Source organism: Aphidius gifuensis, linkage group LG5 (genome assembly GCF_014905175.1).
Source record: "Aphidius gifuensis isolate YNYX2018 linkage group LG5, ASM1490517v1, whole genome shotgun sequence".
NCBI lineage: Eukaryota > Metazoa > Arthropoda > Insecta > Hymenoptera > Braconidae > Aphidius > Aphidius gifuensis.
Window position 1 is genome coordinate 5,353,204 of NC_057792.1, and position 22,280 is coordinate 5,375,483.

At 24.6% G+C, this 22,280-nt stretch overlaps 4 protein-coding genes across 4 annotated transcripts; 3 read left to right on the forward strand and 1 right to left on the reverse strand.

Annotated features, from left to right (window-relative positions):
- Positions 1 to 9,088: 9,088 nt before the first annotated feature.
- LOC122857193 (60S acidic ribosomal protein P2) lies at positions 9,089 to 10,123 on the reverse strand. Its single transcript, XM_044159238.1, has 4 exons — positions 10,009 to 10,123; positions 9,605 to 9,777; positions 9,422 to 9,520; positions 9,089 to 9,225 (listed from the first exon to the last, which is right to left on the reverse strand). The coding sequence occupies exons 2-4, from the start codon at positions 9,774 to 9,776 to the stop codon at positions 9,155 to 9,157; spliced, it is 342 nt and encodes a 113-aa protein (XP_044015173.1). The 5' UTR covers position 9,777; positions 10,009 to 10,123; the 3' UTR covers positions 9,089 to 9,154.
- A 158-nt stretch (positions 10,124 to 10,281) lies between these two features.
- LOC122857194 (chaperone protein DnaJ-like) lies at positions 10,282 to 13,202 on the forward strand. The gene is made up of 3 exons (XM_044159239.1): positions 10,282 to 10,677; positions 12,113 to 12,715; positions 13,089 to 13,202. The coding sequence occupies exons 1-2, from the start codon at positions 10,515 to 10,517 to the stop codon at positions 12,700 to 12,702; spliced, it is 753 nt and encodes a 250-aa protein (XP_044015174.1). The 5' UTR covers positions 10,282 to 10,514; the 3' UTR covers positions 12,703 to 12,715; positions 13,089 to 13,202.
- LOC122856264 lies at positions 13,099 to 16,250 on the forward strand. The gene is made up of 5 exons (XM_044157959.1): positions 13,099 to 13,375; positions 13,455 to 14,066; positions 14,971 to 15,135; positions 15,316 to 15,384; positions 16,222 to 16,250. Exons 1-5 carry the CDS (start codon positions 13,198 to 13,200, stop codon positions 16,248 to 16,250), a joined length of 1,053 nt encoding a protein of 350 aa, XP_044013894.1. The 5' UTR covers positions 13,099 to 13,197.
- A 680-nt stretch (positions 16,251 to 16,930) lies between these two features.
- Positions 16,931 to 21,647, forward strand: LOC122857195 (1-phosphatidylinositol 4,5-bisphosphate phosphodiesterase). The gene is made up of 15 exons (XM_044159240.1): positions 16,931 to 17,210; positions 17,320 to 17,520; positions 17,589 to 17,668; positions 17,736 to 17,871; positions 17,936 to 18,036; positions 18,096 to 18,262; positions 18,339 to 18,549; positions 18,679 to 18,937; positions 19,017 to 19,356; positions 19,441 to 20,172; positions 20,249 to 20,380; positions 20,457 to 20,631; positions 20,697 to 20,900; positions 20,968 to 21,214; positions 21,275 to 21,647. The coding sequence occupies exons 1-15, from the start codon at positions 17,040 to 17,042 to the stop codon at positions 21,341 to 21,343; spliced, it is 3,225 nt and encodes a 1,074-aa protein (XP_044015175.1). The 5' UTR covers positions 16,931 to 17,039; the 3' UTR covers positions 21,344 to 21,647.
- The last annotated feature ends 633 nt before the right edge of the window (positions 21,648 to 22,280 follow it).

Genomic DNA, 22,280 nt, shown 5'->3' on the forward strand with positions numbered 1-22,280 from the left:
ATCAGCAAACTTACCAGTACATAATAATACTCAACCATTGTCATCATGTCAATTAAATACAAGTGCTTTAAAGTGTTCAACTAAAACACAACAAAACAAAGTTGAAACAGGTGGTTTTGTACGAAATGTATTATCATTAGCTAAGACAGTTCCAAAAACGCAACAACGACAACCATCAGCAAATAATAATCAAGCAATTGGTCGTCCTACAAAAACATTGACATCAGCAATAAAACCTACAGCACCAGCAAAATTACCAGTAAATCATAATACATCACTATTAAATACAAGTGCATTAGATTGTTCCAGTGAAAAACTAAATCTGTATAAAGTTACAACAATTAATAATTCACAAAATAAATTATCATTAGGTAATACAGTTCGAAAATGGCCACACCAACAGAAACAACAACCATCAGCAAATAATACTCAAGCAGTAATCAAGCCTTCTACAAAAACATTAACACCAGCAATAAAACCTGTAACTCCAGCAAAATTACCAGCAAATACATCACTATTAAATACAAGTGCGTTAGAGTATTCCAGTGAAAAACTAAACCAAAATAAAGTTGAATCACCTGATAGTGCACAAAAAGAAATATTACTATTAATGAATACAGTTATAAATAAAATGCAACAACCATTATCAGCAAATAATAATAATAAAATTGTTCTTGCTACAAATAATGTTTTATCATCAACATGTTATTTTAAATCATCAGGATCAATAAGACCATTACAATTAAAATTACAAAAAATATTACCAGCAATAAAACCACCAACACCATCAGCAAATGTATCAATACATCATAATACACTACCATGTTCAAGTGGAGGAGAGAAACAAAATAAAGTTGAAAAAATTGTTAATCCACAAAAAAAATTATTATTAGTTCCGACAGTAGTTCAAAAAAGTTCACAACAACCATCAGCAAATAAGAAACAAGCAATTGATGTTTATTCAAATAATGTTGTACCAAAAACATCACGAGTAGTCTCATCATCAGTACCATCAAAATTAAAAGTTACAGTTAAAAAAACTAGTGATCCACCATCATTAACACCACGTCAAACAAATACAAGTGCATTAAAACCATCGAGTGAAGTAATGAAAAAAAATAACGTCAAAAAAATTGCTAATTTACAAAGTGAAATGATATTAAGTAATGCAGCTTCAAAAAAACAACAACCACAAAAAGCTCAATCATATTTACTGAACAAAACACCAGTACAACTAGTTGATACAAACCAATCATCAAAAAAATCTGGACCATTAATGAATTTAGATAAATCAAAAAGTAAATCAATACCAGATTTATCTAAACAATCAATAAAATCCAAAATTTCATCGAATGAAAATATATTTACAGAAAATAATTCAAATTATGCATCGTTATTGAAAAACATTGTTGATCCACAAACGACAATTGTACAAAAACAAATTGATGGTAATACTGTTAAAATGTTGGTTGTGATGGAAGATGGTGAACAAAGATTAATAACATTTAATATACCAAGTGAAGAATGTACTGTTAATGATTTACTTGAACAGGCTGGTATACTATTTAATGGAGCAACAACAGTATCACTTATTAAAGATCCAATATTCAATATAAATTATATTGTCGAAAGTAAAGCTGGTGCAATTGTTGATTCAACACAAACTGGTGATGTTAATGATGAATTATCAAATTATGATAATGTATTGGTTGATAGAAAATATTTACAAGATGATTATGATGATAATAATATACATGCAACATCAACTGTTAATATTGAAAAACCAATATACATTGATGGAAAACTTGCAATGTGTGATAAATGTGACCGAGCATCAATGGATTTTAATCGTTGTTATCGTTGTAAAAAAAAAATTCAAAATAATCCAGAAACAGCTTCTTATATATGTACACTAGCACAAAAAAAAGAAATGATGGAGTCAATTGATAATTACTATAAAAGTTTGTTGAATAATGATCGTACAAAATTAAATTTACATACGACAATAATGTGTCGTACTGTTAAAATTGGATCATATAAATATACACCAAAAGATCGTATTATTATAAATACATCTGGTTTAATATTATCAGTACCATTAATTGAAGATGAATCAAATGCAGTCAAAATACATGTTAGATATCAAGATATTGGTAAAGTATTAATACATTTTGGTGAATCAGTAATATTTTTTTACACAAACACAACATCTGGTTCAAAAATACGTGAAATATTAGGTATGCAAGATTCAAAAGGACCATATTATGATCCAGCTGGTAAAAATCAAACTCACAAAAGAATAACATTATTAACCGAATCATTAAATGAAGAGTCAAAAACAATATTAAAACAATTATTTTTGATGAATAATTTATTTGAAGAAATAACTACAGAAGAACCAACAGTTACATTAGCAAGGCTCCCACCAAATGGTGATCTAAATGATTCATCATCAAAAAATGAAGATACAAATTCTAATGATAAAAACATTGAAGAATCAAATAATGTAAATGATGAATTAACAGATAATAATAGCAAACAAGTAACATCACCTGTTATTGTTGAAGAACCAAAATACATTGATGGAAAACTTGCAGTGTGTGATAATTGTGGTTTAACATCAATGGATTTTAATCGTTGTTATTGGTGCAAGGGAAAAATTCCAGAAAATCCAACAACAAAGCCATATTCAGGCCATCCACCTCTAAAGAGAAATGTGATGTTATTAAACAACAATTATTATAAAAGTTTAGCAAATAATAATATCAAAATTACCATTTCACCGAATACAATTTGCCCAGCACCAGAAAGTTCATATTCATTTATAGGTCATAATGGCGAGGACAGTATTGATAATGGAAACAATAATAAACGTAAACATTCACAGCTAGAAGGAACAGCTAAAGATGAAAATTCAAATGAAATTTTTCTCTCTAAAAATTTATCTGATCAATTAACAAAAAAAATTGCACTTGAAAAATCATGTACATCATCAAATTGATGTTGTACATTGTTGACTAATTTTTATATTTTTACAATTTATTTTTCAAACATTATATTTAATTATAAGACATTATTTGTAATCTAGTATTACATTAGACTACTTTTTCTTTTTTTTCTCCAATAAATTTCTTTTTTTTTTTTTATTGTTAATATTTATAAAAATATAAATAAAATAAGTTAAACAATGAATATTATAATTTAAAAAAAATGTTAAAACAAATAAACTTAATATTATCTTTTCCAGAAAAAATATAATAAAAAAAATAAAATTTTTATTTTAACAATTATTTTAAATTGTTTATTATTTTTTTGTAAATTTTTTTTTTTTCCATTTCTACAATTTTCTTTTTGTATTATTTTTATACCAAAACGATTGCAGTTATAATAAAATATTACAATACTAATTAGTAATTATTTTCAATATTTTTTAGTATTTTTTTTTATTTTAATATCCAACAATTAAAATTTTATAAACAAAAATATTAGTATGTAAGTATTTTTTTGAATATTCGTACACTGATTTTTGAGCCAATTAAAAAAATCGTTAAAAAAGGAAAACAAGAATGGCGGTGTTTTTTTCTCTGTATTCTCTCGTTGGAGCTCTCACAAAGCATCAACTTTTTCCTTGACCAAACGATAAATAAAAAATATAAAAAATGGATATTTAATGATTGCTTTGTTTAATTTAGTTTATAAATAATTATTAAATGAATATCATTTGTTGAAAAATAAATAAATTAATAAATAAAAAGCCAGTTGATCTGACAAAATTAAAAAAAAAAGGTAAACAAAAAAAAAAAAAAAAAAAAAAAAAAAATTAACACAAAAGATTAATTATCGCCGTTTAACTTTTAATAATAATTAATATTTTTTAATTAGATATGGAGGAAAATTCAAGTAGTATTGTTCAATTGAGCATTGGATTATATGTCGATGAAAATATTGGTGCAAATCATGAAGTTAAACCAGTTATACAAAGTCAATTAGATCAAGAGGTTATTGACAAAGGATTAACAGCATCAACAGGTGGCCTTTGTAATGACAATGATTTATCATTAAAAACACTTGATGATTTATTGTCTGATCATGAAACAATAATAAATGCATACATTGATCAATCAAACAATGCACTTTTTTTAGAAACAAAATTCAACAATGTTAAATCAGATTCTTTTAAACAAAAGAATAAAAATGATATTGAAAAATGTATAATTGATTATTGTTTAAAAAATTCTGGTATTTCATTTGATGATAAAACAATACCATCGGAAAATATAATTGAAAATCAATTGCATAATATTAATGAGTCTGAAAATAATATAATTGTTGATAATAATTATTTAGATAATCAAAATGATAATAATATACAAGTGACATCACCACGTAATATTGAACAGCCAATTTATATTGATGGAAAACTTGCAGTATGTAATATTTGTGGTTTAACATCAAAGGATTTTAATCAGTGTTATCGTTGTAAAAAAAAAGCAGAGAATAATCCAAAAACAATACCAAATAAAACAAAACGACAATTGGTGATTGAAAAAATTGAAAATTATTGTAATACTATATTTGATAATAATAATAATGAAATGAATATTATTAATAATGAGTGTGATGCTGTTGATTGTTCATTTATTAATTCAAATAATACTGTTACAACTGAAGCAACTGAGCAATCATTTAGTGTTGATGATAACTGCTTGACTAAAACGACAGATTCAATTGATAAATCAACAGAAAATAATAATACAGTTGAAAATAATCCTGAAGATCATAGTTGTCCAAATGATAAATCAACAGAAAATAATAATACAGTTGAAAATAATCCTGAAGATCATAGTTGTCCAAATGATAAATCAACAGAAAATAATAATACAGTTGAAAATAATCCTGAAGATAGTTGTTCAAATGATTCATCAACAACATCAATGGTTAATATTGGTTCAACAAATATTAATAATACAGATAAAGATAATTTAAAATCTAATTGTTCAAATGATTTATCAACAACACCAATTATCAATATTGAACAACCAAAATTCGTCAGGGGTAAAGTTGCTGTATGTAATAATTGTAGTTATGAATCAATTGATTTTAACAGATGTTATTATTGTGAAAAAAAAATTACAACTAATCCAAAAATTAAAAAAAATATTTACACTCAAAAACAAAAAAAAGATATGATTTTTAATATCAAAAGTTTCTATGATTATGTACAAAAATTTGATGATAATTTATCTAAAATTAATGATAATAATAAATCAAATAAAATTGCATATAATAGCAAAGTAAATGATGATGTTCCAACAAGACTTATACCAAATATACTTAAACGTTCAGCAGGATCTGTTTCATCAAATGTAGATAGTAAAAAAATGAAAAAGACTGATATTTCTTCAAGAAGAAAACAAATTATACATAAACGTTCAGCATCATCTTTTTCATCAAGTATTTATGATGAAGAGATGAATAAAGGTGTTGATTATGTTGATGAAGCTGAAGCTAAAGCTCAGGATGAATTGGTGAAGGATGATACAACATCATCAACTGATACAGGATCAGTATCACCAGCTAATGCAATAAATACTTGTGATATTATAGCACCAGTAATTAAAAATCTTGAAACGTCATTTACATGTACTCGAATTAAAATTGGAGCACACAAATACACTCCAACATATAATATTATTATAAATATATATGGTTTTATAATGTCAATATCATCAACTAAATATAAATATGGATTTATAACAATTAATATTGATTATAAAGATATTATTAAAATAAAAATTTATCATGATAAGTCAATGCCAGTATTATTTATATTTACAAATGAACATACGTGTTCAAAAATAATATCATCATTGAGTTTATCAAAAACAAAACAACATAAAAAAAGTGATAATAAATTGATAATATTACAACTCAAAAAATTATCCAACGATTCAAAAAATATATTTAAAAAATTATCACAAAAAATTCATTTATTTGAAGAAATTAATGAAAATGATGCTAAAGCTTTACTAAATCAAAGTTAAAATATAAAAAATATACTAATATTTTTTGTTACGTATATTTAAAATTGTATTTTCTTTTTTTTTTTTTTTTTTGTTATTTTACACTTTTTTTTAAATTTATAATATTATAAACGAAACAAAAAAAAAAACTTATTCAAATTAATAATTTTAGAAATTATTAATATTTTTTTATATTTACATATGCGTATTATTCTAAGATGTAGCCTAAAAGACATTTTGTCAAAGGTATTAATTAAGATAAATAAATAAATAAACATTTGAAGATAGAATGTTAATATTTTTTTTCAATTTTTTTAGTTTATAAAAAAAGAGAGTCAAAATGAACAGTTGTGTTGATATTTTTTTAAATATGGTGTCTTCTAATGATTTAGAGGGCGGTAGTTGCTCGCTCAGGTAGCTGGTCTAAACCAGTCTAAACAACTCTCTAATTATTAGAATCCTCATGGTCTAAACTCTAAAGCATGGTCTAGTCTTCTTGCTCCTAATTGAGTCCAGCTAACACACGTGGCAATACACGTGTCGAAAAAAAAAACAATACTCACTATAGTCAAACAATAATCAAAGAATATACAATAGCTAATAACATTGACATTGTTTCAAATAAATAAATAAATAAATAAATAAATAAATTGTTAATAATAATAACAGTCATGGAATTAGAAACAACAAGTGATCAATCAGGTTATATGGAAACAAAATCAGAACAAATAAATAATAGTTATCCAGGTTGTTTAAAAGCATTTGAGCAAGCAGTTGTTAAAAATAAATCATCTTATCTTGATGAACTTTTGTTACATGTACCTGATATAATTATTAACAAACATGATGTGATATTGAGTGAATGGTGGAATTATAGTTTATCAAAAAATAAAGATCCACTTGATACAAACATAAACATTATCATTGATTTTCTTGATAAAAAATTATCATCTGGTACATCAGCTGAGGATTTAAAATTAATTGGTTCAACATTGTGTTTAATTGCATCTAATGAACTGATAGAAAAAATGTATTTACTAAGTTTTTTATGTCCAGATTTTGATTACATGTATGTTCGTAAAGAAAAATTTAATCAACAAATTGCATTATGTGATAAGTCAAGTGATAATCAAAATGAAAATATAAAAAAATCAGCAATACAGAATAATCTATTAAGTGATTTACAAAAAAAGGAGGTATTGAGTCAAGATATTTGGACACTTGATGAATCAATAAATAATCAAACAAATGTAAATTTAGAAAAATCAACAGAAGAAATCCAAATAATATCAGAAGAAAAAAATCAAATAAATCATCAGGATGAACAATCAACTTCAATAGAAAAAAAAAGATTAAATAATGAATCAAATAAATGTAGTCAAATAAAAAATTCAATAAAAATGAAGCCTATACAATCGAAGATACAAAAAAAAATTGATGTATTAAAAAAAAATATTGTTCATCCAAATAATATAAATAACAGTGTTCAATTATTAATTAAATACATACCAAGTGGTAATAAAAGATTATTAAATGTTGTTTTACCATCTAAAAAAATAAGTTTTTATGAATTACTTGAATTTTTAAAAATGCCATTAAATTCAACAAGTGTATTCAAAGTTAAAAATCCATTAAAAATAAATTATTTTATTCAAGTTAAAGATGATGATGTCGCTCAAAAAAATAATGATGAGCTTGTTGATAATAATTATTTACCTGAAGTAGATGATGATGATAATAATAAGAAAAAAATTGATGATAAACATCCAGAAGCATCAATGACAAATAAAAGTTTAACAACAATTAAAACAACTGCATACTCAACAATTCAAAAAGATAGCGATTTTAAATTGCATATAAATTCAACAGATGAACAGCCAAAATTTAAAGATAATCAATATGTTTATTGTGATAATTGTCAAGGATATTCAATTGATTTAAATAGATGCTATTTTTGTAAATTAAAAATTAATAATACAGAAATCAGAACACTTAAAAGAAAAAAATATGGAACTACATATAATTATATAATGAAAAATATTCATAGTTTTTACAAAAAATTAAATGATTATAATAAAAAGTTAAATGAAAATCATGTCTATACAGTTGATGATAAAGAAAAAATTGAAGCAATTAAAGCATTTCAAAATGAGACAACACATATTGATAAAAATTTACAAGTTTTATTTGAAGCAAGTATATTTGAATTTGACTCATGTAAATTTTATGATATTCCAACTGTTATAAATTCATCTGGTTTAAAATTTACTGTTCCATTAATTTCATCATCCAATGCAAATGTTAATGTTTTTATTAAACACGAAAATATTATTAGCATACAAGCAGCATTTTTTTTCAACTATTACACAGTACTTTCATTTTTTATTAACGAAACAAGCAGTTCATATGTTAAAGAATTATTAGAAATGTATGATCCTATTGATAATAATTCGAGTACAATAACAATAACATTATCTTCATTAACTCAAAGTGATATAAAAAATTTAGAAATTATGTATCCAAATAAATTATTTAAAAAAATTCGTAATGAAAAGTGATAAGCATAGCTAACAATTAAGAAAATATTTGTAATATTTATTAAAATAAAAATTTAAGAAGTCAAAGAATGTCTATCAATTAATTTACAAAAAATAATAATTAATTTTTTTTTCAGTTTCAATAAATAATAGATAATAATTCAAGTCACTTGGAATTTTCAATACCAATTAACAATTAATTATTAAAAATAAATAATAAATACTTGTATTGAATTTTTTAAATATTTAACTTCTTGAATTTAAAGTGATTATTGACAGAAAATTAAATTGGATTTTGTTTGTTAGAAATTGTAATTGTTTAACTATTTCGATTTAAAAAAAAAAAAAACTAATTTGATGTCCAGTTAATCTAAAAGCAATTGACAATTATTATTTATAAAAATTATAAATGTTTTGTTTTTTTTTTTTATCAAATTAATTCACCAAATATAAGTTATATTTGTTAAAAATAAAAAACAATTTTATACGATAAATAATCAACGTTTTAAGGATAAAAAAAAATCCCAACACAAATGATTTTTCTTTAGAAAAAATTTTTATTCATCGTTATTAAAATCTTTAGCTTATGACAAACTAGTCAAAGAGACCGAATCCCATATCATCATCTTCAGACTCTGATTCAGCTTTGGCTTCTTTTTTGTCTTCTGTAAAATTTAAAAAACAAAAAATAAAATTAGTACAATGAATTTAAATGTGTCAAATAATATGTGTAAAAATTTTAATTATCAGATAAGAATTTAACAGCACAACGCATCAGTCGAAAGATGGTTGAAATAAAAACATCATTTAAAAAAAAACAGCTGATATTAATTATAATTAATTGTTTTAATATTTTCGTACCTTTCTTTTCTGCTGCAGCTGGAGCAGCAGCAGTGGAAGCAGCAGCAGCAGCTGGAGCAGCTCCACCACCAACTGGCATGGAAGAAAGCTTTTCACGTCCTAGACAAAAAAAACAATATACAAATTATAATTATTTACTTGGTTTTAAATATTATTTTTTTATAATGTAAATTAATTGTTTACCTTGTGCAATGAGTTCTTCAATGGATTTACCCTTGAGCTCAGCGATGACTTTTTGGAGTTTTTCAGCATCAGCTTCAATTCCAACAGATGAAAGAATTTTTTCTACATCTCCTTTTGCTGGAGATGCATTTCCACCAAGGACAGCCAAAAGATAAGCAGCCACGTAACGCATTCTTTAATATAAACAATAACACAAAATAAATATTAGTTAAATTGTTCAAGCTAACCTCAAAAATACATGTGCTTGTAAAAAAAATAAATATATCAGAATCAATTTTCACATCACTGTAATTCAATCGAAAGATGGTTTGGTAAATCAATCATCATATTATATTTATTAATTATTTTAATATAAAATTTATTAGATATTTTAGAGATTTAGTTTTTTATTTTTTTTCACTTACTTTAAGTCGATATGACACGAAAGTGGTCTTGCTAAAAAATAATTACAACGTTCCTACTCGGAAGGTGAGGACAAAATGGCCGAGTTGACAAAAAATATTGTTGATTTTCTTTCTCTCTTTTTCTCTCTCTCTCTTTCTATTTCTCGAGCATTTCCGAATATTCACGAAATTTTTACCCGAAAAAGTGCGCCATTTTTATTTCTTCTTTACCATATAAAGAGAACTGAAGAGCGAGTAGCGACAACAAAAGAAAAAAATAAATATAAATATAAATAAACAGACTCAAACTTAAAATTAATTAATAAATTGATAATTGAATTTTTAGTGTTGTACTTGTTGTAATTAATTGACTAGTTGTTATCGTGATTTGTTAGTGGTTTTTTTTTTTTTATTTGTTAGTAGTCAACAATTTTTATGATGAAATAAATTTAAATGTGTACTCATTAAGAAGACTAGAAACCACAAAACAAAACATCAACAATATATCCACGTGTCTTTTGTTGACAATGGCAACTAGTAAGAATATTGCCTCAATATTTCGCTCTCGTAACTGTTTAATTGCTGGAAATAATAAATTAAGATTTATCAAAACAATTACTTCAAAACAAAGACAATTTGCAACACTTACATGTGGCCCTAGAACATCATCAATATTTATTCAAAACAAATGTAAGTGATTGATCTTATTGATATTTTTTATAATATTTTATTTAATTAATTATAATAATATTTTACATTACAGATATTAAAAATATTCGACAATTCCATTTGTCAAATAGTCTGAGAAAAAATTACTATAAAATTCTTGGAGTAACACAAAATACTTCATCAAAGGATATAAAAGAAGCATATCATCAATTGGCTAAAAAATATCATCCTGATATAAATAAAAATGATCCTGATGCTGAAAAAAAATTTAAAGAAATATCTGAAGCTTTTGAAGTGTTGAGTAATGATAATAAAAGAACACAATATGATAATTCTGGTAGAACATCAAATCATCATACAAGAACAGAATATGATAACTCGTGGAAAAGCCAAAATAATGCTTATCAAAATTATCGCTCAGTGGATAGCTCTCCTAACTGGGTTGAATTATCATTCGAGTGGATTCCAAAATTTTTTTTTTACGGACTATCAATTTATTCGTTTATTGTTTTTCGTCGTCGTTTGAAAGAAATGGATAAGGTGCTGGAATCACAGACTGAGGATGAGAGAAAACAGACCTTGAAGAAATTGTTGTTTCTCATATCAATGCTTGATGATGACTGATGATGACGATGATTGACGATGATAACAATTTCAGAAGATACTGAAAAAAACAATTTTTTTTATGTGAAAATCATGTAACAATCAAAACTAATAAATATAATAAAACTGATGAATATAAACAATTTAAATTTTATGAATAATAATCTGATTATAATTTTTAAAAATAATTTTAATTATAATAATTCAATTCAATAATAAAATTAGAGTGGGTATAAGCTTATACCCACTCTAAATAAAATATCCGTGTAGTGACATCTGGTGACATCTATATTTGTAATCATTTTTATCTCTCGCTCGCTTTCCTACAATGACAGATTGACAGACAGTGAGACTTGACAGAGAACCACAGAGAACAACACAAAAATAGAAATAGCCAATTATTAATTTATTAATTATTATTGTTAATGAATAAATTATCAGTTTTACTTGTTGTAATTAATTAACTAGTTGTTCCATAATTTTTAAGTTGTCAACAATTTTTATGATAAAATACATTTGAATGTGTGTTCATTAAGAAGACTAGAAACCACAAAAAAAAAAACGTCAACAATATATCCACGTGTCTTTTGTTGACTATGGCAACTAGTAAGGTTATAGCCTCAATATTTCGGTCTCGTAATTGTTTAATTACTGGAAATAGTAAATTAGGATTTATCAAAACAATTACTTCAAAACAATGCAATGAATTTCAAAGACAATTTGCAACACTTACATGTGGACCTAGAACATCATCAATATTTATTCAAAACAAATGTAAGTGTTGTAATCTCATTTAGGTATATTTTATAATTGTATGTTATTCAATTAATTATAATAATATTTTACATTACAGATATTAAAAATATTCGACAATTTCATGTGTCAAATAGTCTGGGTGCACCTAGAAAAAGTTACTATAAAATTCTTGGAGTGACAAAAAATGCTTCATCAAAAGATATAAAAGCAGCATATTATCAATTGGCTAAAAAATATCATCCTGATATAAATAAAAATAATCCTGATGCTGAAAAAAAATTTAAAGAATTATCTGAAGCTTATGAAGTGTTGAGTGATGATTATAGAAGAACACAATATGATAATTCGCGTAGAAAATCAAATAAATATACAAAATCAGAATATGATAATTCGAATAGAACATCGGATAATTATACAACATCAGAAAATCATTATTCATGGGAAACCCAAGATGATACTTCCGAAAGTCCTGACTCCCGGGATGGATCTCATCATCGGACTGAGTCGGTTCCAACCATGGCAATATTTATTGGTTTCACACTATCAATTTTTGTGATTTTCTCTATTTTTAATGGTATGGATAAAGAATCTGTGGTCAGACTCTTGGAGCTCTTGGCATCACTGGAAAGCGACCCAGAACAAAGAAGGATCTTGTTGTTGCTGAAATCAATGATTGGAGATGATTGAAGATGAAGGAAATGTAAGAAAAAAAAAATCAAAATGATATAAAAAACAATTATTTTTATGTAGCAATTAAAACTAATAAATATAATAAAACTAATACATATAAATAATTTAAATTCTACGAATGCAAATTTGATTATAATTTTCAAAAATAATTTTAATTAATTCAATTCAATAATAAAATATCAGTTTAGTGACATCTATGTTTGTAATCATTTTTATCTCTTCTTTACTATAATGAATTGTAAATTGTAATGAATATAATGAGAGGCAGTGAAAGAGAACAATATAAAAATAGTCAATTATTAATTTATTAATTGTTATTAACAAATGAATTATGAGTTTCAGTTGTTGTAATTAATTAAGTAGTTGTTTTCATGATTTTTTAGTGGTCAACAATTTTCATGATGAAATAAATTTAAATGTGTTCTCATCAAGAAGACTAGAAACCACAAAAAACAAAACGTCAACAATATATCCACGTGTCTTTTGTTGACAATGGCAACTAGTAAGGTTATAGCCTCAATATTTCGGTCTCGTAATTGTTTAATTACTGGAAATAGTAAATTAGGATTTATCAAAACAATTACTTCAAAACAATGCAATGAATTTCAAAGACAATTTGCAACACTTACATGTGGCCCTAGAACATCATCAATATTTATTCAAAACAAATGTAAGTGTTGTAATCTCATTTAGGTATATTTTATAATTGTATGTTATTCAATTAATTATAATAATATTTTACATTACAGATATTAAAAATATTCGACAATTTCATGTGTCAAATAGTCTGGGTGCACCTAGAAAAAATTACTATAAAATTCTTGGAGTGAAAAAAAATGCTTCATCAAAGGATATAAAAGCAGCATATTATCAATTGGCTAAAAAATATCATCCTGATATAAATAAAAATGATCCTGATGCTGAAAAAAAATTTAAAGCATTATCTGAAGCTTATGAAGTGTTGAGTGATGATTATAAAAGAACAAAATATGATGATTTGGGTAGAACATCAAATCATTATTCAAAATCAGAATATGATAATTCGGGTAAAACATGGAATAATTATACAAATTCAGGAAACTATTATTCGCGGGGAACCCAAAATAATACTTATGAAAGTTCTGACTCATGGGATGGATATCATCACTTGACTAAGTGGATTTTGGCCTTTGGAAAATTTCTTCTTTTCGCAGTACCAGCGTATTTGATTTTCTATTGTGTTCGTCGTATGGATACAGAAAGTAGAATCGCACTCTTAAGGTTGTTGGCATTACTTCAGGAAGATCCAGCCACGAGAAGGGCCTTGTTGTTGATCGCAAAAAGGCTTGAAGATGAATTAAATTTAAAAAAAAAAAAATCAAAATAAAATAGGAAACAATTATTGTTATGTGAAAATTATGTAACAATCAAAACTAATAAATATATAATAAAACTAATGAATATAAATAATTTAAATTTTGTATGACTAATAATCTGATTATAATTTTCAAAAATAATTTTAATTATAATTTAATTCGATAATCAAATATCAGTGTAGTGACATCTATGTTAGTAGTCATTTTTATCTCTCTCTACTACATACAATCATAGAGACAGTGAGTGAGAACAACACAAAAATAGAAATAGCCAATTATTAATTTATTAATTGTTATTGTTAATAAATAATTATCAGTTGTACTTGTTGTAATTAATTAACTAGTTGTTTACATAATTTGTTAGTGGTCAACAATTTTTATGATAAAATACATTTGAATGTGTGTTCATTAAGAAGACTAGAAACCACAAAAAAAAAACGTCAACAATACATCCACGTGTCTTTTGTTGACTATGGCAACTAGTAAGGTTATTGCCTCAATATTTCGGTCTCGTAATTATTTAATTACTGTAAATAATAAATTAGGATTTATCAAAACAATTACTTCAAAACAATGCAATGGATACCAAAGACAACTTGCAACACTTACATGTGGCCCTAGAACATCATCAATATTTATTCAAAACAAATGTAAGTGATTAATCTTATTTATATTTTATAATATGTTATTTAATTTATTATAATAATATTTTACATTACAGATATTAAAGATATTCGACAATTTCATGTGTCAAATAGTCTACGTGCACCTACAAAAAATTACTATAAAATTCTTGGAGTAACACAAAATGCTTCATCAAAGGATATAAAAGCAGCATATTTTCAATTGGCTAAAAAATATCATCCTGATATAAATAAAAATAATCCTGATGCTGAAAAAAAATTTAAAGAATTATCTGAAGCTCATGAAGTGTTGAGTGATGATTATAAAAGAACACAGTATGATAATTCGCGTAGAAAATCAAATGATTATACAAAATCAGAATATGATAATTCGGGTAGAACATCAAATCATCATACAAACACAGGATATCATCATTCGTGGAAAACCCAAGGTTTTAATAAAAAAGACTTTGATGATTTTATTAAAAATCCTTCTGAATGTATGAAAAAACACTTTGATGATATGAAAAAACGCTCTGAGAATTTAAAAAATTACTTTCCTATTATGATAAATAACTTTAAAAAAAGAATAAATGATTATATCAAAAAACAAAAACCTTTTATAAATCTAGAATATGGTTATGATGGTTGTGATCCAACATCTATACGATGGCCAAGTGCTGATTCATCTGGTGTATCTCGTAACTGGAATGAGTGGATTCAGACCTTTATTAGTTTCGCAAAATCAATTTATTCTTTATTACGTGCTCTGTTCTACGATAAAAAAATTATAAAAATAACATTCTCAATGAAATTATAATATAATTTTTTTTTTATATAAAAATCATGTAACAATCAAAACTAATAAATATAATAAAACTAATGAATATAAGTAATTTTATTTATAAATTATAAAGAATAATTCGATTATAAATTTTAAATATAATTTTAATAAAATACAGTATAGTGACATCTGTCTTTGTAGCCACTTGTGTTTTTAAAAGCGTTAGCTTTTTTTTTTATCTTTCTTTTAATTATATGTGAGAGATAACAACACAAAAATAGGAATGATGAATCATTCGATTCATTATATGATCTCCATCGACTTCGACAAAAAATATTTATTAATATATTATTAAATAAATCATCTGTTTTTTACTTGTAGTTGTTAATTAACTAGTCGTCATGAGGATTTGTTAGTGGTAAATAAATTTAAGTGTGTTTTTATCAAGAAGACTAGAATCTACAAAAATACGTCAACAATATTCACGTGTCTTTTGAGGATGATGAAATCAACCTGTAGAGTTATTGCCTCAGTATATCGGTCTCGTAATTGTTTAATTACTGGAAATAGTAAATTAGGATTTATCAAAACAATTACTTCAAAACAATCCAATGGATTTCAAAGACAATTTGCAACACTTACATGTTGTCCTGGAACATCACCAACATTTAATCAAAACATATGTAACTGATTAATCTTATTTATATTTTATAATATGTTATTTTATTAATTATAATAATATTTTACATTACAGATATTAAAAATATTCGACTATTCCATTAGTCAAATAGTCTGAGAAAAAATTACTATAAAATTCTTGGAGTAACACGAAATACTTCATCAAAGAATATAAAAGCAGCGTATTATCAATTGGCTAAAAAATATCATCCTGATATAAATAAAAATAATCCTGATGCTAGAAAAATATTTTAAGAATTATCTGAAGCTTATCAAGTGTTGAGTGATGATAATAAAAAAAAACAATATGATACTTGGGGTGCAACATCAGAGCAAATGTCAATGTCTCGGTGTACTAATGAAAATACTGACTATGAACCTTATGGCTGGTGTGAGCGATTGCTCAATTTCTTGTCAATATTAATTTTCTCATTAATATCAATATATTTATTATTTAAATTCATTATCATTTTTGACAAAAGTTATAGAAAAAAATATGCTTCAAGATATAAAAAAAAATTATTTGTATAAAGACTATTTTATGTTAAATAAATTATAAATTTTTTTAATTGAATATTCTTTTTTTTTTAAATTTCGAATCAATAAATAATTTATTTTATTCTATAATAATATAATTCAAAATAATATTGAGGTCAAACATCAACCTGAAAACAAATTTTCTAGTGATTCATTCAAATCCACAAAATTAAATTTACCCTAATTTAATTATACGCCTGCACTTTGTTGTTTTTTTTTACTCCCCAAAGCAAATTTTTTTTTAATTCAGTATGATTTTTATTCTCACTTGGATAACAACTTAAATATAAATATTAATAAATGGATTATTATTAATTATATTTCACACAATATTTAGTAATAATTTAAATAAATAAAATGACTAAAAAATTTGAGTTTCATTGGCAAATTGAAGTGCCTGAATTTATGAGAAATGGTGTAACATTTGATCGTTGGTATGAAGACAAAGAAACAACAACATTTGAAGCAAATTGTGTTGTTAAAGTTGATGAATATGGATTTTTTCTTTATTGGAAAGCTGATGGAAAAGTAATAAAACAAATAATTTAATTTAAAAAAAAAAAAAAAACATTAGCCAATATTTAAAATTTATTTTATTTAACTTTGTAATTATTAACATTTTTTTTTTTTTTTGTAGGATGGTGATGTTATTGAACTTGCTCAAGTCTGTGATATTCGATACGGTGGAACACCCAAGGATTCAAAGTTGTGCAATAAGCTGAGTAAACACGGAAATACAGAACAGTTAGATTCAAAAAGTTTAACAATTTGTTCTGGTATTGATTACACAAATATTGTGTATAATCATATTGTTTGTTCAAGTCCTGAACAAGCCAAGGTTTATATTATTTTTTTTATTATTATTAAATATTTAAAATTAATTAATATTTATTTATTATTTTCAAGGATTGGCAAGCAGGTTTACGATTAATAACTCACAACACAAAAGCAAGTAATGTTTGTCCAACAACTCAATTAATGAAACAGTAAATTTTTTAATTAAATAATTAAATATTTAATTTATACTGTAGCTAATTTTTTATTTTTTTTTAGCTGGATGAGATTACGTTTTTGCGTTGATGCTAAAGGAAAACTTCCAGTTAAAGTTATTGCTAAAACATTTGCATCTGGAAAAACAGATAAACTTGTTTATCAAAGTTTACAAGAAAATGGATTACCAAATGGAAAAGTATAATTTAAAATTAATCATTTAATTTATATATAATATTAATTAATTAATTAAATTAATTTAGAGTGACTCAATGGATCCAGAAGCTTTTACACTTGATAAATTTCGTGACATGTATTTTAAATTATGTCCAAGAAATGACATTGAAGAATTATTTCAATCAATGTAAGTTTAAATGAAAAAACTTAAAACTTTGTTTGTAATTTATCTTGTTAATATTTTAGAACAAGAGGAAAAGCAAATACAATAAATTTACAACAACTTGTTACATTTATGAATGAAAAACAACGTGATCCATTACTCAATGAAATTTTATATCCACTTTATAGTGAAAAACGTTGTACTGAAATAATAAATGATTATGAACCTGAAGAAGCCAATAAAAAAGAAAGTAATTATCTAAATAATTTTACAAATATTTATTTTTTTGCAAATAGAAGATATAATTTGTATTTTTATGATTTTAGATAAATTATCAAAAGAAGGTTTTATACGTTATTTAATGGGTGATGAAAATGCTCCAGTGTTTTTAGATAAATTAGAGGAATATATGGATATGGATCAGCCATTATCACATTACTATATTAATTCAAGTCACAATACTTATCTAAGTGGACGACAAATTGGTGGTAAAAGTACTGTCGAAATGTATCGACAAGTTTTACTAGCTGGTTGTAGGTAAATAAAAAAATTATATATATTATTTTTCAATTGGCAGAGAGAGAGAGAGTACATTGGTTTATTTTAAATTTACTCTCTCAATTTATTAACAAGATATATTTATAATATTGATGTATAAATAAATAGATGTGTTGAGCTTGATTGTTGGGATGGAAAAGGTGAAGATGAAGAGCCAATAATAACTCATGGTAAAGCAATGTGTACTGATATTTTATTTAAAGATGTTATTGTTGCACTACGAGATTGTGCATTTGTTACAAGTGATTATCCAGTTATACTGAGTTTTGAAAATCATTGTTGTTTAAAACAACAATATAAACTTGCTAAATATTGTGATGAAATACTTGGTGATTTATTATTAAAAGAACCACTTAAAGATTATCCAGTAAATAAATTTAATTAAATATAAATATTTATAATTTAAATTAAACCTATATTAAATTAAAAATTATATAATATTTTAGCTTGAACCAGGTCATCCATTACCACCTCCAAGTGCATTAAAACGTAAAATATTAATTAAAAATAAACGTTTAAAGCCAGAAGTTGAAAAAGTTGAATTAGAACTATTTAAATCTGGACAATTTGAAGCTAAAGATGAAGTTATTGAAGATGCTAGTGCACCAGCACCAGAACAACCAAAAGAAGTTGTTGCACCAGCACCTGGTGATGAAGCTGCTGATCCAGAAGCTGCTGCTGCTGCTGCTGCACATACTGGTAGTACTATGTCATGTCATCCATGGTTATCATCAATGATTAATTATGCACAACCAATTAAATTTCAAGGTTTTGATAAAGCACTTGGTAATTAATATTATATTAATTTATCATAATTATTATTTTGTTTAAAAATAATTATTTTTTGTAATTAATTAATTTATTATTTAGAAAAAAATATACATCATAATATGTCATCATTTTCGGAAACAGCAGCATTAAATTATCTTAAAACATCAGCTGTTGAATTTGTTAATTATAATAAACGACAAATGAGTAGAATATATCCAAAAGGTACACGTGCTGATTCATCAAATTATATGCCACAAGTTTTTTGGAATGCTGGAAGTCAAATGGTTGCACTTAATTTTCAAACACCTGATTTAGCAATGCAACTTAATCAAGGAAAATTTGAATTTAATGGTACTGGTGGTTATTTATTAAAACCAGAATTTATGAGACGTGTTGATAAAACATTTGATCCATTTGCTGAAGAAATTGATGGTGTTATATCATCACAATGTTCTGTACAAGTTATTGCTGGACAATTTTTATCTGAAAAAAAAGTTGGTACATATGTTGAAGTTGATATGTATGGATTACCAGCAGATACAATTAAAAAAGAATTTCGTACAAGATTAGTACCAGCAAATGGTTTAAATCCAGTTTATAATGAAGAACCATTTTTATTTCGTAAAGTTGTATTACCAGATCTTGCTGTATTACGTTTTGGTGTTTATGAAGAATCTGGTAAATTATTAGGACAACGTATATTACCAATGGATGGTTTACAAGCTGGCTATAGACATATATCATTAAAAACAGAAGCTAATTTTCCAATGGCATTACCTATGCTTTTTTGTAATATTGAAATTAAAATTTATGTTCCTGATGGATTTGGTGGTATGTTTAATTATTTTATTTAATATTATACATTTATATTTTATCTATATCTTTTTGTTTTTTTTTTTTCTTTCAGATTTTATGGCTATGCTGTCAGATCCTGGTGGTTTTTCAAAAGCATCTGAACAACAAGCACAAAATATGAAAGCAATGGGAATTGAACAAGAAGAAAAACCAAAAAAAAAAGAACCTGAAGGACCAAAATGGGGTTTAAAAATTTTAATATAATTTTGTAATTAATAAATTAACGCAAATTAAATAATTAAATAATTTTTTTATTTCAGAGGAATTTAAACCAGAAATAATAACTCTTGATGTACTTAGAAAAGAAAAAACAAATAAAATTGGTAAAAAACAACAAAAAGAATATGAAACAATGAAAAAAAAACATGAAAAAGAACGTTTAACAATGCAAAAAAATCATTGTACTACAATTGATAAATTAATAAAAGGAAAAGAGTAAGTAAAAATATATATTTAATAATTTTATTAACTTAAAATAATATTATTATTATTGTCAATAGACGAAGTGCATTAATGAATGATGAGAGTATTAAAAAAACAGTTAAAGAACAAACAACACAATGGAGTGAATTATTAGCTAAACATAGAAAAGAAGAATGGGATTTACATAAAACTCATATTCAAGCTGGTAAAGGAGATTATAAAAAAGTCATGGAAGCTGTTATTACAAATCAAATGAAACAATTACAAATAAAACAAGACAAGTATGTAAACAATGATTATAATAGTGTTAATTATTAAATAATAAAATTTATTATTTAATTTATTTAGAGATTCAAAAGAATGCAGTGCAAATCAATCAAAGGTAACAGCTCAAACAGCAAAAGATGTTGCTGAAGATAAAACATTAAAAACAAAAGGTGATAAAGAAAGAAGATTAAGAGAAAAAAAACAGGCAAATATTAAAAAATTTACAGAGGATAGAAAAAATTTAATGATGCGTCATTCACGTGAAAAAGATAAAATTAAAGGACTACATGAAAAACAATTAACTGATATTGATAAAACAGTTGAAGATGTGAGTAATTTTTTTTTAAAAAAAAAAAAATTAATTAATTAATTTTTAAAATTATTTTAGACACTTGGAATGTATGATCATGCAGCAAAAAATTACGAGCTCTCATCAAAAGTTGAATTTTTAGTTTAAATTTTAAAAATAAAATATTTAAATAATACGTTGTAATAACATTGATTTATATGTTTAATATTATTAAATTTTAAACAATAATAATCGTGTTTAATTTAATATAAATATATTATTAATTGTTGATATTAATAACTGATTAATTGTTATATATAAAAACAAATATAATACGCATTCTTAAATAATCAATATATGTGTTGAATCAATTGTCATGGATTGATATGTATATTTTCTCTGTCGTAATAATAATGACTCAGAGAAAAAAATGAAAAAAAAAAAAAAACATTATATATTTTATTTTTTTGAACTCAAGTATTATTTATTTTATTTTAAGCAACCTTTTTCCTCATTGACTCTTGGCATCTGGAAATGGCTAATTCTATCCAGTAGTTCGGGGTCCATCATCGATGAAAGTAGTTTAAATTTCGAATTATCTTTTCCCATTTTTATAAAGCATACTATTAAATTATTATTAATTAAAAAAATCAAGACGACAAAATTTATTTATAGTTAGCTTATAAATGTGACGTATATTTATGATAAATAATTTTTATATTTAATTTTTTTCGTTTATTTTTATTATTGATAACGGATGCAAAAATATGTCATTTATTAGGTGACTGGGGATAAATTCTTGTGGGGTCACAGTAAAAAAAATATTGTGAACAAGACAAGTTTGTGTTGATCTAAAAAAAAAATTAAATATTAAAATTTATCTATTTGTTTATTTAAATAATAATTAATAATTATTAACTAATAAAATATAGCAAATAAAAAAAGAAATTTTATGAATATTTTTCAATTAGTCAATTAGTGAGTGTTAAAAAAAAAAAAAATTAATAATGAGTCAGCTATGTAAAGACATTGAATATTTAAAATTATTACCAAGTTCAAATTGGCATTATATTTGGACATGGAAAAATAATAATGGAACAATAAC